Source organism: Vitis vinifera, chromosome 2 (assembly GCF_030704535.1).
Source record: "Vitis vinifera cultivar Pinot Noir 40024 chromosome 2, ASM3070453v1".
In the NCBI taxonomy this organism is placed as follows: Eukaryota; Viridiplantae; Streptophyta; class Magnoliopsida; order Vitales; family Vitaceae; genus Vitis; species Vitis vinifera.
In genome coordinates this window covers 17,843,178-17,857,421 of record NC_081806.1, presented here as the reverse complement: position 1 = coordinate 17,857,421, position 14,244 = coordinate 17,843,178, and the positions used below count along the sequence as shown (strand labels likewise).

Here is a 14,244-nt window from a genome sequence, read left to right as displayed (position 1 = left end):
TGAAAAATAAAAATAATATATATTTAAAGTTCCTTTTATAAATATAATAGATTCATATTATATGAAAATAGTCTTTTTATATTTGAAAAGTCTATTTTCATTTTCATTATTAAAATATTTAATATATATTATAACTCATTTTTTTAGAAAATAAGAAAATTTGGTCAACTTTTTTTTAATGTTTAGTGCTAATTTAGATACGCTTTCTATTTAGTAAAATCATTTTAATACCTCAATTTTTTAAAATATTTTTTTTAAAAAAAAAATCATTAGTTTTTAAAAAATAAGTTTCAAAGAATTCTGTATTTTATATAAAAGTTACTACCATTTTATTTTATTTTTTTAAAACAAAAAAATAAGAAGTGTGTCCAATGATCACTTGGTATTTCATTTCCTTTTTTTTTTTTCCTACTTTCCCATGTAATTTTAATTTATTTCATATACATATATGCTAAGATTGAACATGATGGCACAAAAAATAACATGCGAATCCGATGATCACTTAAGTCTTTTACTTCCTTTTTTTCACTACTTTCCCTTGTAATTTTAATTAATTTATTTCATATATTTATATACTAAGACCGAAAGTTCATTTGATAGTGATTTTAAAAAATATTTCTAATATTTTTAACACTTAAAAGTATTTATCATTCATGTATTAGAAATACTAAAAATGTTTTTTAAAATCACTACCAAACATACCATGAACATACTATACTCTAACAAAGTACCTTGATTGACTCGTGTCATTATGATGAATTCAACAAACAAGGGAAATAAAGAAAAACACTCCGAATAGAGAGTAGGCAGAGATGGGTATATTTAAAACAATGTTTTCAATGGTTTGGGATGGAAAACAAATAAGAAAAATGAAGAAAAACATGCAAATAGATTCACAATGAGAAAGCTTATATAAGTCTCGTGTAATCGGTATAAGTGTCTTGTGTATGTATGAAAAAAAAATAAATTATATTTGACATTTGTGCATATATGTAAACAAATAAAATATGAAGAAAAACATGTACATAGATCCATGATATGTAAGTTAAAATTAATGAAGTACTGCAAATTTCCATAAAAGAAACCCATACACAAAATAGGAGGTGACAAACATCATTTGCATCCCTCCATTTCAACTACTCTATCTTATGGCTAAGAAAAAAAAAATTACAAATGTTAGAATGGTTTTCCAACGATAAAACCTTTACCAACTCTCATTCTTGAGCCCTGCTTTCAATAGTAGCCGGCGCCTTTCAGTTCCACGTTTGAGGCTTGATCGCCATCACCTCCTTTTCCCAAAAACACAAGGCGACCTGAGAAGTCGAAAGAAAAACAAGTTTGAGAAACTCCTAATATAATCCTGGCAATCATTTAACAAGTGGTAGGCCTTATTCACCAAACAAATCAGCTACTCAACTTTTATGTTTGTGGTTATGTCTAGATTTTGCTTTTAAGAAAGCCGTTTTCCTTTCTTTCTGTGATTATTTGACAGCTGTGTGGTCCAGGTGATTTGGTGGCTTAACCATTTTGGTGTTATCTAATTAAAAATAAATGATGTTTTGAAGCCCTCAAGGCCTGGCTCAAGTGGTATAGAGTTGGAGAGGGTTTGTGAGAGGTTCTAGGTCCAAGTCCTACTAGAGACAAAATTTACCTATCATTATAAAAAATAATAATAAAAAAAAAACCCAAAAACAAAATAAAAAATAAATCATCTTTCTGATGTTCAGTGCAAATTTTTCTCCTGAGAAATAAGATGGAGATGTCTATTGACAATACTTAAAAACCCTTTGCACAAATTTGACCTTTGGTTTTCCACTATTCCTTGATGTTAATCAAGGTATAGAAGAAAGCAGGAGACTCAAATAACATCGGATGATATGCAGAAAATAATAAAAGCACATTCAATGATATATCTGCACTTAAAATTTACTAGCTTTATTTGTACTTCAGCAAATCAGTGACAACACCAAAGCTTAGTACCTAGAGCGTCAAGATTTCTTACTACAAAATAACAGATCAACAGTTCATAACCAATAATGAGTGAAAGAAGACGGAATGGAGAATGATGTCAAAGAGTAAAAAAAAATGACAACCCATAAAAGCGTATTAGGGATTCTCAGGATGCCAAGGTTATTTCATCATAAAAATTTTCTCAGAACTATGACTGCTTTGGAAACTTAATGGTAGATAATTCCTAAATAGCCTTTCCCCCTGAAAACAATGGCCATTATTCATAGATAGGAAAATAAATGTTATCTCCAAATAAGCGTGCTTCATGAGAAAGAAGCAAGGACACTAGTTATCACCATGCCATATATTGCAGTTCCACAGTTCTCTTCTGTAAAAAGAGTATCAACAGTGTGGACTTGGGAGGATGTTCATTTCTTTGTTTTAGACTGTTGGTAAAGGAAGAGAGAAAACCTTGTGGTATTGAGATTGTGTTGTTTTGACGCTATGTTGACACAGAGGAACTCCCGAATCTTTTAAGATCACTATTCCTACAATTATTCGGAGGGATGCTGTGGTATGATGCTGCTTCTTTCCAAGTTATGGGGATTATTGAATTTTGAGAGGAGTTTTTCATACTTGTAGAACTCGTAATCTTCATTCTCTTTTAATTAAGAATGAGTTAAAAGAGGGTGAGCAAAAGAGTGACTGATCCTATTTTGGGACATTGTTTTATAGGTAAATATACAACTTTTTCTTTCCTTTAGCATGTTGCATGAGATCATACTTTGAATCTCACTCGTCCCCACCCTAACTCCAATCCTCTGCCACTTTGTGCCAAGCCTCATGGACAATCCTCTATTATGTTTAATTGCTCCAACCAAAATGCAGAACATGCTATTTGAACGAGACACCACCTAGCTTAGACTCATAATCCACATGTACAAAAATTTTAAAGAATTGATAGAGATCCAAAGATTTAATTTAATTTGGTGAAAAGAAATGGTCAGCATAATGATAAAGATGTCGAAGGAAAATCTTAATGAAGAAGAAAATAATAATAAAAATAGAAAATAAAAATAAAAAAATTGATGGCCAATGGATTCTTGGAAGGAAAGTGCAATACAAGGGGAAAGGAAACGGACAGCAAGTCATCTTGAATGTGATGGTAAGGAACCAAGAACAAAATTTGCTAAAATGGGGAAGATTTGAATCATAATCTCGAAGGTACTTCCAAATGATGAAAAAAATATTGCTTAATATTTCAATTTTCCTTGTCCCCACTTTTGAGAGGGGTGGTAATGATAAACTTAGAAAGTTTAGAATTGTGAACTCAGCAGATAGGCACATCCATAGTCTATATAAGCACATGATACCTCCTCATAGTGTCTTTTCCTTCTTTGCTGGAATAAATATCCAAAAAGACCATCTATCCTAATCTTAATTGCATTTTCATGTTGCTGTCTACCTGAAACCTTAATTTTCAGTATAATTTATCAGATTAGGACACTGATGAGCTATCCTTGTTGCTGCCCATTCCACATCTTGTTTATCTCTCTCATTTTTTCTGATTATAGGAGTTTGGACTCTGGTTCCCTTCAGTCTTATTCTTCTCTTGTCTATCTTTTGTGCTCTCAATAATTCTGCAAGCTAACGTCATTTTGAAGTTTTAGAGTTCAAAATGAATACCAAAACTTGTAATAGATTAAGAAGCCCTTCAAAACCCCTAAACAGAAACATGATTTGATTAGCTAAAGGCAAGACATTTGATCACCCCTTTCTTCGCTGTCCTGAAGGTAGGGATATATATATATATTTGATAGATAAAAGGATGTATATTAAACGAGAAGAGGAAGCACCAAAAACAATGCCCTCAAAGTATACAGGGAGTATAAAAAAAAGCCCAAAGACACACTCCAAAGGGGAGAGGATAGCAACACACCACCTTCCCTTACTTAGAGCCTAACCAATCTAAAAAACATACAAGAGAAGAAGGGTTCAAAACTAAAGATACTCTAACCCAAGACCAAAGATTACATACAAAAGAATATTTCAGTCTTTGAAACGAAAGCTCCTCATTCCCAAAAGCTAATAAATTCATTTCCTTCCAGACTAACCAAAATATACATAAGGGGGCCATTTGTCAAGCCGCCTTCTTTCAAACTTTCCCCACAAACGCTCCATGCCACCCAAGAAGAGTTTCCTTCACTGTACACAATAAGAGTCCAAGCCACACCAAAAAGGGAGAAAAGAAGATTCCATAGGACCCACGTCTTTACACAATGAAGTAAAAGGTGATCCACCATTTCTACTTTAGAAAGGCATAGAAAACACATGTTTGCCAATGAGAACCCCTCCTTTGAAGTTGTTCCAAAGTTAAGACTTTACCCTAGGAAGCCTCCCAAGCGAAGAAGGCTACCTTAAGAGACACTCTCACCCTCCAAAAACTATCACTAAGGAACAAAGAAGAACCTCCAGACTCCAAAATAGAATAAAAAGACTTGATTGAGAAAGCGCCACACTTTGATGTTGTCCAAAACACTCTATCTTCCTCCTCCCTTTGTAGCCGGAAGGCTTGGATCTTATGCAAAAAACGCTCTACCAACTCAATCTCCCAATCATTAAACGCCCTTGCGAAAAGAGGGGTCCAGCCATCCCCATCACCAACAGGATTCCAAACATCCGATACCCAAGCATTCTTAGACAAAGAAATGGAAAATAAAGAAGGGAATGACTCACAAAGTGGCTCTTCTCCACACCACTTATCCATCCAGAATCTCACTCTCTGCCCAGTACTCACTTGGTAGGCCAACCTACCATTTAAAAACAACCACTCCTTCCTAATTGCTTTCCAAAGCCCAACACTGTACCTCCCACTTACTGCCCGAGTGCGCCATCCCCCCTCCTCTTCACCATACTTGTGACTGATGACTCGCCTCCAAAAAGCCTCTCTTTCATTGGCAAACCGCCAATTCCACTTACTTAAAAGAGCGCTATTCATCAGAGCTAAATTTCTCACACCCAACCCACCTTTCATTTTGTTTTAAGGCACTTTTTTTTTACACTATGCGTGTACATTGTTGCATCCTTTCTTGGGCTTTTAATATATTCTTATATTTTACCCAAAAGAAAAACATTTTTTGCAACATACACATACATATATTCATGGTTAAAATATACTAAACAATTTTGACAAAAATATATATATACTAGACAACAAATACACACAAACACACACATTATCAAGCCAAATAATTTACTCACAATTATTGAGAAATCTCAACAATGAAAGAAAAAAATCATGAATGTACCATTTCTTCGAATGGCGACCTCTCGTATACGTCGAACAAGACCAGTTACTGGATCGGTAAAGATTTTAGTCTCCAAATTCCCCTCCAAATACAAAACTGAACTGTAATAAACAACATACCAAAACAATATTAACAAGATTGGGAACAAGTGTGAGCCCAAAAGAAAGTCAAACAAAATAAATATTAGAGGACAAAAATCCACAAAATCAATTTAAACAAAATAAATAAATAAATATAAGATAATGGTGAAAAAAATTCCACAGCAAGAGGAAAGTTGATAAACCATACCACAACGGGAAAGTTGGAAAATCATGGAGGAATGACAAAACTATATTAAAAAAAAAAAAAGTATGAGAAACATTAAGAAAAATAAACTTAAAATAAAAAGACATGAAATGCCTAGCTTTGGGAACAAGTGAAGCTACCCAAAAATCTCATGAACAACATAGTGTAACCTTCCAATAACAACACCAAAACATTTCTTATTTATGTAAACTGTATCCATTGAGACAAAAGACTAATCTAACAGAGAAACCTAGAATGATTATACCTTTTGGCTTAGTAATCATCTCAGGATCCTGCTGTTAAGAATTGAAAAACATATGGTCGAAAAATTTAGGAATGCTTGATTGTGTCAAACCCAGGAGAAACTTTGGGTAAACCAGCATTCTATGCTTAAGTTCAAGCCCATTAACCTAAAGAGTCTTTGGTCCATAAATATTGCAATGTATAGAGGTTGTCATTAACTTGGGGAACGAATTTGTCCTCCTCATAACCAAGGCTTCTCCCAAAAGGTACAAGAAGCTATTCTGCTTTACTCCACTGAATAATTTGGTATACTAGAGAACTTATGCAAATTAAACAAAGGTGTATCAATGATGAAGACCTTAAGTCAGGATTTTAGGTTTTGTGTATAAAGTTCACAACATAGAATTAATTGTCTAAATCATGCACCTCATACCATTTAAAGTATTGACATATGGTTTTACTCACAAAATGGAAAATTCACCACTACAAAGTAACCTTTTGGTTGGTTTATGGGTGAAAATCTGAAGATATAAATTGAATTATGTAAGGAAAAAAATTAAACATATAAATCTATGATAACCTTTTTCTATAATATAACCATTCTAGACATGTCAAAAACACTTACATCCATTGTATTCCACAAAAATCATAATCCTTTTGTTTGGATTGGGACACAAAATTCATAAAATCATCTTCTTGTCAACAGCATTTGCGTTTTGGATCTAGAATTTGTTACTTTTGTCTTCCCTATTAATGGATGCCTATCTCGATAACATTTTCATCAAAATATCCAAAATAACATTTCTTTTCATAGGCAAACAAGAATATACATAAAAGATGCCAATCAAAGAGTGGGGGTGGTCCTCTAGGTTATAAAAAAGGAGCCCCTAACTACGCAAATGAAGCACATTACAATGGCTAACTGAAAAATCAGAGCAAATTAACCAAGATTGGTTCAATAATACTCCTTACATGGTTGCTTGGAGTTTATTGAGATAGGAAGGTGTCCTGCGATTTTATTGATAGCATGTCTGATTGGGTGGAATTTGTAATTTCTTTTCTTTTCTTTTCTTTTCTTTTCTACTTCCGAATGTCTTTTGGTTATCAAATTTCCCAATGCATGTCAGAACTCTTTAAAATAAGCACATTTAGAAAACAAGCTTTCTAAAGTAGAAGCAATCAAAACCAACTATTTTTGGTTGGTAAGACAAATAATGGTGTCCCCTTACCTATTAACAGGGATATCTTACCATAAGAAAGTGATCTTGTGACTAAGACAACAATTTGTTATTCCTCTTCCCTCTTCCCTTATGGCATGCTCAACTTGAACACAGTTCACACATGATTCCATGATCATTTTCCTTATTGGTATTTCTTGTATTACTTTGGATGATCAAACTATACCTCCTAAGTAAAGCCTATTGAAACCAATCTCACAATCTAGCAGCCGCATGCTTTTCTAATGTTATCTACATCTACTCATCCATCCAATGCAAACCAACTCTCCCTCTTACTACACTTTTGCAGACTTTCCATCAACATACATAGATTGTACGTGCTGAAGATAGTTCTGCTCTTTGTATACTTGGGAAATTCAACTGAACACAATCCCAACAAGCATAAAATGAATTCCATGCAGCTACCAAAACCCCTGGGCATAAAAATCTCCTGTAATCCTAATGCTCATCCACTGGAATGATATACACTCCAATAGTTATTTAAAATTTAGCATTTAGGTGTTAACAGGCACCTAGACAACCGTCATGAAACCTGGAAAATGATGATTCGGTATGCTTGTTGAAATTACAAATCACAGGCCACCAAGAACCATAAAAAATCACCTCCACCTCCAACCAAATGCTAACACACACAACACATCATTGCAAATGCCCAAGGAATTCTCCATTTTGTTTTTACATCGATTATTCAAAGCTTCAAAACTTGTCTAGTCATAATATGTTATCACTCCAATATCCAGCATTCCAGTGTGACAGCCTTAAGATTATCATTTTTATTTCTATTTCATAGTTAAGAAAAGATTGTATAAAGCATAAAAACAAAACGTATACACGACGTATACAAAGCAACCAAAAGACCAAAAAGGGGCACGAAGACACAAAAACCAGCAACTATGACCTAAAGAGAACTTAACCAATCCACAAAGTCTAACAACGACAAAGAACCATCTCCAATACACAATTTAACCTAGTCTCAAAAAAAATGCAAAAAAGAATTTTTAATTGTTTGATTCATGCTTTCACAATTGTCAAAAGTTCTTCTATTTTTCTCCCTCCATATTATCCAAAACGAGTAAAATAGAGCAACCTTCCAAGCATTTTATCTCTTTTTTCCTTGAAAGGACCCATGACAACTTTAAAGAACCCCTCTAACTATAGAATGCTTATCACCCATTGTACACCAAAAAGCGCAAAAATCAATTTCCATAAAGTGCGTGCTTTCAAACAATAAATAAAATGGTCGCATGTTTCTTCTTCTTCCTTACACATTTAGCATCTACTAGGAATCCTTCAATCCTTCCTTTTGAATTAGTCTAGAGTCAAAATCCTGACCCAAATTGCTTCCCAAGCAAAGAAGTTGATTCTTGATGGTACCCAAGAATTCCATTAGATGCCATAAGGGAACGCCTTCGCTCTCCTATTTGCCAAAGAGGAATAAAAGGACTTAACTGAAAAGAGTACCATTCTTCGTAGGCACCCACACCATAGTATCATCAGTCCCCAAAGTAATGGAGTGTTCGCACAACCTCCCAAAAAAGACTTGTACCTTTTCTAATTCCCAATCATGCAACTACCTTGTAAACCTAGGACTCTAGCTACCACCATCCAAAAAGGTCGCCCACTCAATCATTTTTTGAAGAAGCTATAGAATAGAGCTCTAGAAATGATTCCTGCAAAAAAATGTCCCCACACCACTTGTCCTTCAAGAACTTCACCCTGCTTCTAGACCCAACCTTAAAACCTGTTTTACCCTTGAAAATCTCCCAACTGCCTCTAATTGCTTTCCACATCCCCACACCATACCCTTCTCTCACTTCTTTAGTGCACCACCCCCCTTCATCTTGCCCATGCTTTCCTACAACTACTCATTTTCATTGAAGATCCCTTTCATTTACACTTATCAAAAAGATTCCTTTCAATTACAAATCTTCAAAACCATTTTCCCAAAAAAGCCTTATTAAAGATTGATAAATTTCTCATAACCAAGCCCCCTTTATATTTCTCCAAACAAACAATAGACCAATTCACTAAATGTGGCTTTTGTTCCAAAGCCCCCCTCCCCACAGAAAGTTCCTTTGAATCATTTTTAACCTAACAACTACCTTATTTGGAATGACAAAATGGAACATGAAATAAATCAGCAAATTGAAAAAAGTATTCTTTACTAGAGTATGTCTTCCACCTTTTGATAGATATAGTCTCTTCCATAAAGCAAGCCTCTTTTGGGAGGCCTAAATAGGTGGTTGGGGGGACACCCACCCTGCAACCTAAAACCCCAACAAGATCTCTAGATTTGAGACCTCCCTAACAAGGATTAGCTCACTTTTCTTTTGGTCGATCTTTAACCTTATATAAACACCCAACTCAGGTACTCTAGATTCTCCTTACTAGCATCATAAAAAATGAGGGTATCACCCACAAATAACAAATGGGATACCTCACCCCCACTCCATCTCTTCCCCTTACTAGAAAGCCATCAATAAACCCTCCCTTCTTTGCCCTTATAAGAATGTGGGAGAGAGTCTCCATTGCCAAGATGAAAAAATAAGGGGACAAAGGATCTCCTTGTCTCAAACCCTTAAAGTTTTGGAAGAAACTTGATGGGGGCCCAGTGATCAAGACAGAGAAATGAACTATAGAGATGCACCATCTAATCCACTTGGAGCCAAAACCCATTTTTTCCAAAATTGCAAAAACAAAACTCAAATTTACATGGTTGTGAGTCTTTTCAATACCAAGCTTGTAAATGATCCTTCTTGAGCTGCCTTTAAGTCTAGAATCAATTGCTTTATTTACTATCAAAACAACATCCAAAATTTGTCCCCTCGCCACAAATGTTAAAAATTCAAAACTAAGTTACCCACCACTTTCTTATGTTGATTGACTAGGACCTTTGCTAGTAGTTTGTATAAACATCTTACCAAGCTAATTAGTCTAAAGTCCTTTAGGTGTCTCCACCCCACCCACCCCCCCCCCCCCCCCTTCTCTCTCTCTCTCTGGAACCAAGACCATAAATGTGGCATTTAAACTACTCTAAAAGGTCCCTAAATCATGGAATTTTGCAACAAAAAAAAAAAAAAAAAAAAAAACAAATCCCATCATCTCCCTTTTCACAAAATCCCAACAAAAATGTCAAAAAGTCATCCAAACCAAGGGCTTTATCCCCACTTAAGCTAGATAAAGCAGCAAGGACCTTCTCCTCAGGGAAGGGGATCTCCAAAGCTTCTAAATCAATGTTATGCAAGGAACCAAAAGTCAACCCACTAATGCTCCCACTTATACAAAGTCACGTTTTGTTTGTAGAATGATAATATTATCAATAATAATATTCAAGAGGAACAAATAGTATTCTATGCAAAAGAAAATTATTCTATAATGAATAAACATCACATTATAAGTGACATGAATCAAGTATCAAATTTACTCAGAAATGTGTAGGACAAAACCTTACCCAGGTGAGACATGCTTCATTACAATATTCCCCAAATTCTCAGGATACACAGTGACCCTATGCCACTGAACAGCACTTCGATTAGCATACTCTTTTGGATCCTCATTATCCAATGGCCTCCTGTTGTTCCGAATCCCACCTGTCCCAACCGAAAACAAGGTCACCATTCTTCCACTCCTCAGCCTCTTCTGCAATGGTGTCTGTCCTGCCTTCCCCACCAATATTGCCTATACACAAAACCACCAATAAAAACGCTAACCATTCCTTTGGTTCCAAAAATACCAAGTAAAGACAAAAGAATATGAAATTTCAAATCATCATCTGTGTCTGGTACTTGCATTATGTTGCGTTTCTTGCCTCTAGCACTCAAAATTAATATTTTTTTTTCCTTTCACGCTTTTTCCCAACAATCAAACACACCCTACAATCTATTTTCTAAGAAAATGAAAAGGAAAAGGAGTTTTCAAATTCTATGTTTTAGCCAGATAGTTCTATCAGACAAATTGGAGTGGAAAATCTAAAACCTAAAACTTAATTTATTTTCTTTCGCAATCTCTTCTCAACAACCCATCAAACACTGAAACCCTATTAGGCTTCCAAGAAAACTTAAGAGAAAATTAAGAATCAGACTCTATTTTTATTAAACAGAAGAGTTTTTTATGGGGTTGCCAAATAATGTAAGAGGGATGACTCAAAACCAAGAATCGAATTATTAATTAATTTTCGTCGCTAACATTTTCTCAGCAACCAAACATAAATAAGAATAAGCAGGAGAAGAAGAAAGAAGCAGAGAAATGTAAACCCTAGTATATAAGATAATCCTGACCCTCTATTTCGAATCTTCGATGCCAAGAAACTTACAAAAATAAATAAATAAAGATCCAAACTCTGCATTTTCGCCAAACCGCCGACCGATGATATTTTTTCATGGAGGTCCACAGAACAATGCCTTAAAATTTTCAATTTATTTTCGTTTCCAAAATTTTCTCGGCAACCAAAAGTAGCATAATTAGAAGTAGAACAGCAAAAGAAATGAAAACTTTTGATCTAATTCCTTCCCTTTTCCCTGAACCTCTATCAGGCTTCCAAAATAAAACCCCCGAATAAAAATCATTTTCAAATCGTCAATTCATTTTCCTCCCCAACAGTTTCCCAGCATTCAAAGACAACTCAAGTATAAGAAGAAGAATAAGAAGGAGAGAAATATTGAAGGTGTGAATAGAGTATACCTTGTAAATCCCAACATCCAAGCCGTTCTCCAAAGGCCGATCCACCACCATGCGATTCTGAGTGGTGTCAGTCGGCGGTGAATCAGCGATAGGGTCGACAGTGAGTTTGTCGGAATCGGAGACGGAGTCAGAATCGGAGCTTGAATCGGAGCTTTCGTGAGAAGAGAGGTAAGTGGAAAAGGGAATGGAGAACTGACAAGTTTTGGGGTTTGAGAGAAGGAGACGGTGGAGTCGTCTTGAAAGTGTGGCCATCGCCATTTTCTCACTAATGCTTTGAGCTGGCTTATGGTTTGTGGCTTAAACCCTAAACCCTGCCGAGAGTTGGCACTCAAAAGAAATGATGCTCCCCCTACTCAAAAACATGAGTCTAAGGGAATGTTTGAAAAGTCTTTTTAAAAATACTTCCGAGTTTTTAAAAACAAATTTTGGTGTTTTTAGAAACAAAATTGTATTTGGTAATTGGATTTTAAAAAGTGATTTTTTGCAATGTTTTTATAATCAAACCTGTCTTTGAACCGAAAAAGTTACCGATTCACGGTTCACTGATCGAATCGACCGTCGAACCGGTGACATCAAATATATATATTTTTTATTTTATATATTATTAAAAAAATTTAAATTAATAAATTTTATCTAAAATTGAAATCATGGATTTTGTTTTGACAATTAACAAATAACTTTTAAACCTTATTTCATAATATAAAATTTTTTAAATGAATTAAATTATGAAACCATTAAAACAAATAAAAACTAACAATACCATAAATGCTTAGACATTACCCTTTTCCTAGGATCTGGTCCTCAATCACAGCTCCCACAGTGTGCATTTCTAATGGGAGGCCATCACACTGCTCTATAATCTCATCCTTCAATTTCAACCTATATTTTTTAAGTGCATCCAATTTTCCTTGAATTGCCACGTGTGCTCCATGGATGTTAATGGAGACTGCATGTGATACAAATTGTGAGGGCCCACCATCATTCTTACTTTGCGGGGCAGTCGGCTTGTGATGATGACGTGCCCATCACCATCACCACTTACAAACTTCAACTTTTCCTTTAACTTGGAATACCAATCGATGTTGATGTCCTAGATGTCGTTTAACACCATCAAATAACCAGTCAGTTGGGGTGGTTTTCAACGACAAGAAGGTTTTCGATATCGGTTTTCAAAGCCGCGGCGGGGAACTGGGAAGAGGCGATGACAGGGAGGGTTGTCAGCTTGTAACGGTCGCCGACGGGAGTTGTCTGGGTGTCATGGGTCACAGCGCGTCGGTGGTGGACGGAGTGGCAGGACGGCAACTGCTGTGGGGGGAGGGAGGGTTGTAGTTTGCACCTTTGATTTTCATTATATATCCTCTAAAATCACGTCGTTTTGATATTGTTTTTTTTTTTATAAAAAAAATTAAATTTAATTAAACTAGTCGGTTCAGAGAAAACTAGTTAGTTCGTCTGGTTCACCGGTTGAACCGTCGATTCAAACGATCCGACCCCCGTTCAATGGTCCAATTGATCGGACCAGATCGAAACAGAAACCATGACCGGCCGGCAATCGAACCAGTCAGTTCGACTCGATTTTTAAAACCATGGTTTTTTGTTTTTTGTTTTTTTTAAAGAAAAACATATTTGGTTGTGTAATAAAAATAATTTTATAGAACAACTAAAATAAAAAAAAAACCTTATTAAGAAATTATATTTTTAAAATTGAATATTTTATACTATTAACTTGATGTTATAAATAAATAAATAAATAAAAGATTTATATTTCATTAAATTAAAAAAAAAATTGTATTAATTTTTTAAATTACTTGCATAATTTTTCTTTTTCTTTTTTAACAATTTTTAATTATATGTGCACACGTTAATCAATAGGCAGAAATAGCTACACCACGGAGCCCCATTCAACGAAAAATAAATCATTCTTTTATTTGAAAGAAAAAAATAAAAATAAAAATTGATGGAGTGCTTGCAAAAATCTCATCAAATAGTGATGATTTCAAACATTATGAAAAAGGTAAGCGGAAGAAGCCTTCTTCCACCAAATCTATGCATTTCATCAACCCACCAAATCTAAGATACCCATTTCTTCAAATCAAAGTTTTGATGGGTTTTTGTGTATAACTTCCCCAAAATTCCTAACCCATAAAAGCAGTAGATTTTTTTTTTTTTTATAACCGTTTATGCGCATTTTGACTAATTTCACGAGCCTTGAAGTTCTAATGACCATTGGGAGTAAACTCAAGGCCGGATCAATTGAACTACCCCTTAAGGTTAACCCATAAAGCAGTAGATTATGGAAAAAACTCTTTTTGAATTTATTTTCTTATTTTTTTAGGATTTTCTATCATAAACCAAGGGGTGACAAATTTCATGGAAAAGCCTCCAAATTTACTCTTTCTTTATTTTTATTGTATTATATTTGTTTATTATTTTTATATTACAGTATGAGGTGGATTATTTTATAATATAAAAATATACATTTGTAATAATCCACGTGGATTTCCTCCGCATCACAGGAAACATGGAGGGTAGAAAAGGAA

At 34.7% G+C, this 14,244-nt stretch overlaps 1 protein-coding gene across 1 annotated transcript; it reads right to left on the bottom strand.

The window, feature by feature from the left end:
• Positions 1-1,008: 1,008 nt before the first annotated feature.
• Positions 1,009-12,105, bottom strand: LOC100258550 (single-stranded DNA-binding protein, mitochondrial). The gene is made up of 4 exons (XM_002270642.4): positions 11,705-12,105; positions 10,476-10,702; positions 5,259-5,359; positions 1,009-1,313 (listed from the first exon to the last, which is right to left on the bottom strand). Exons 1-4 carry the CDS (start codon positions 11,960-11,962, stop codon positions 1,234-1,236), a joined length of 666 nt encoding a protein of 221 aa, XP_002270678.1. The 5' UTR covers positions 11,963-12,105; the 3' UTR covers positions 1,009-1,233.
• Between the last annotated feature and the right edge of the window lie 2,139 nt (positions 12,106-14,244).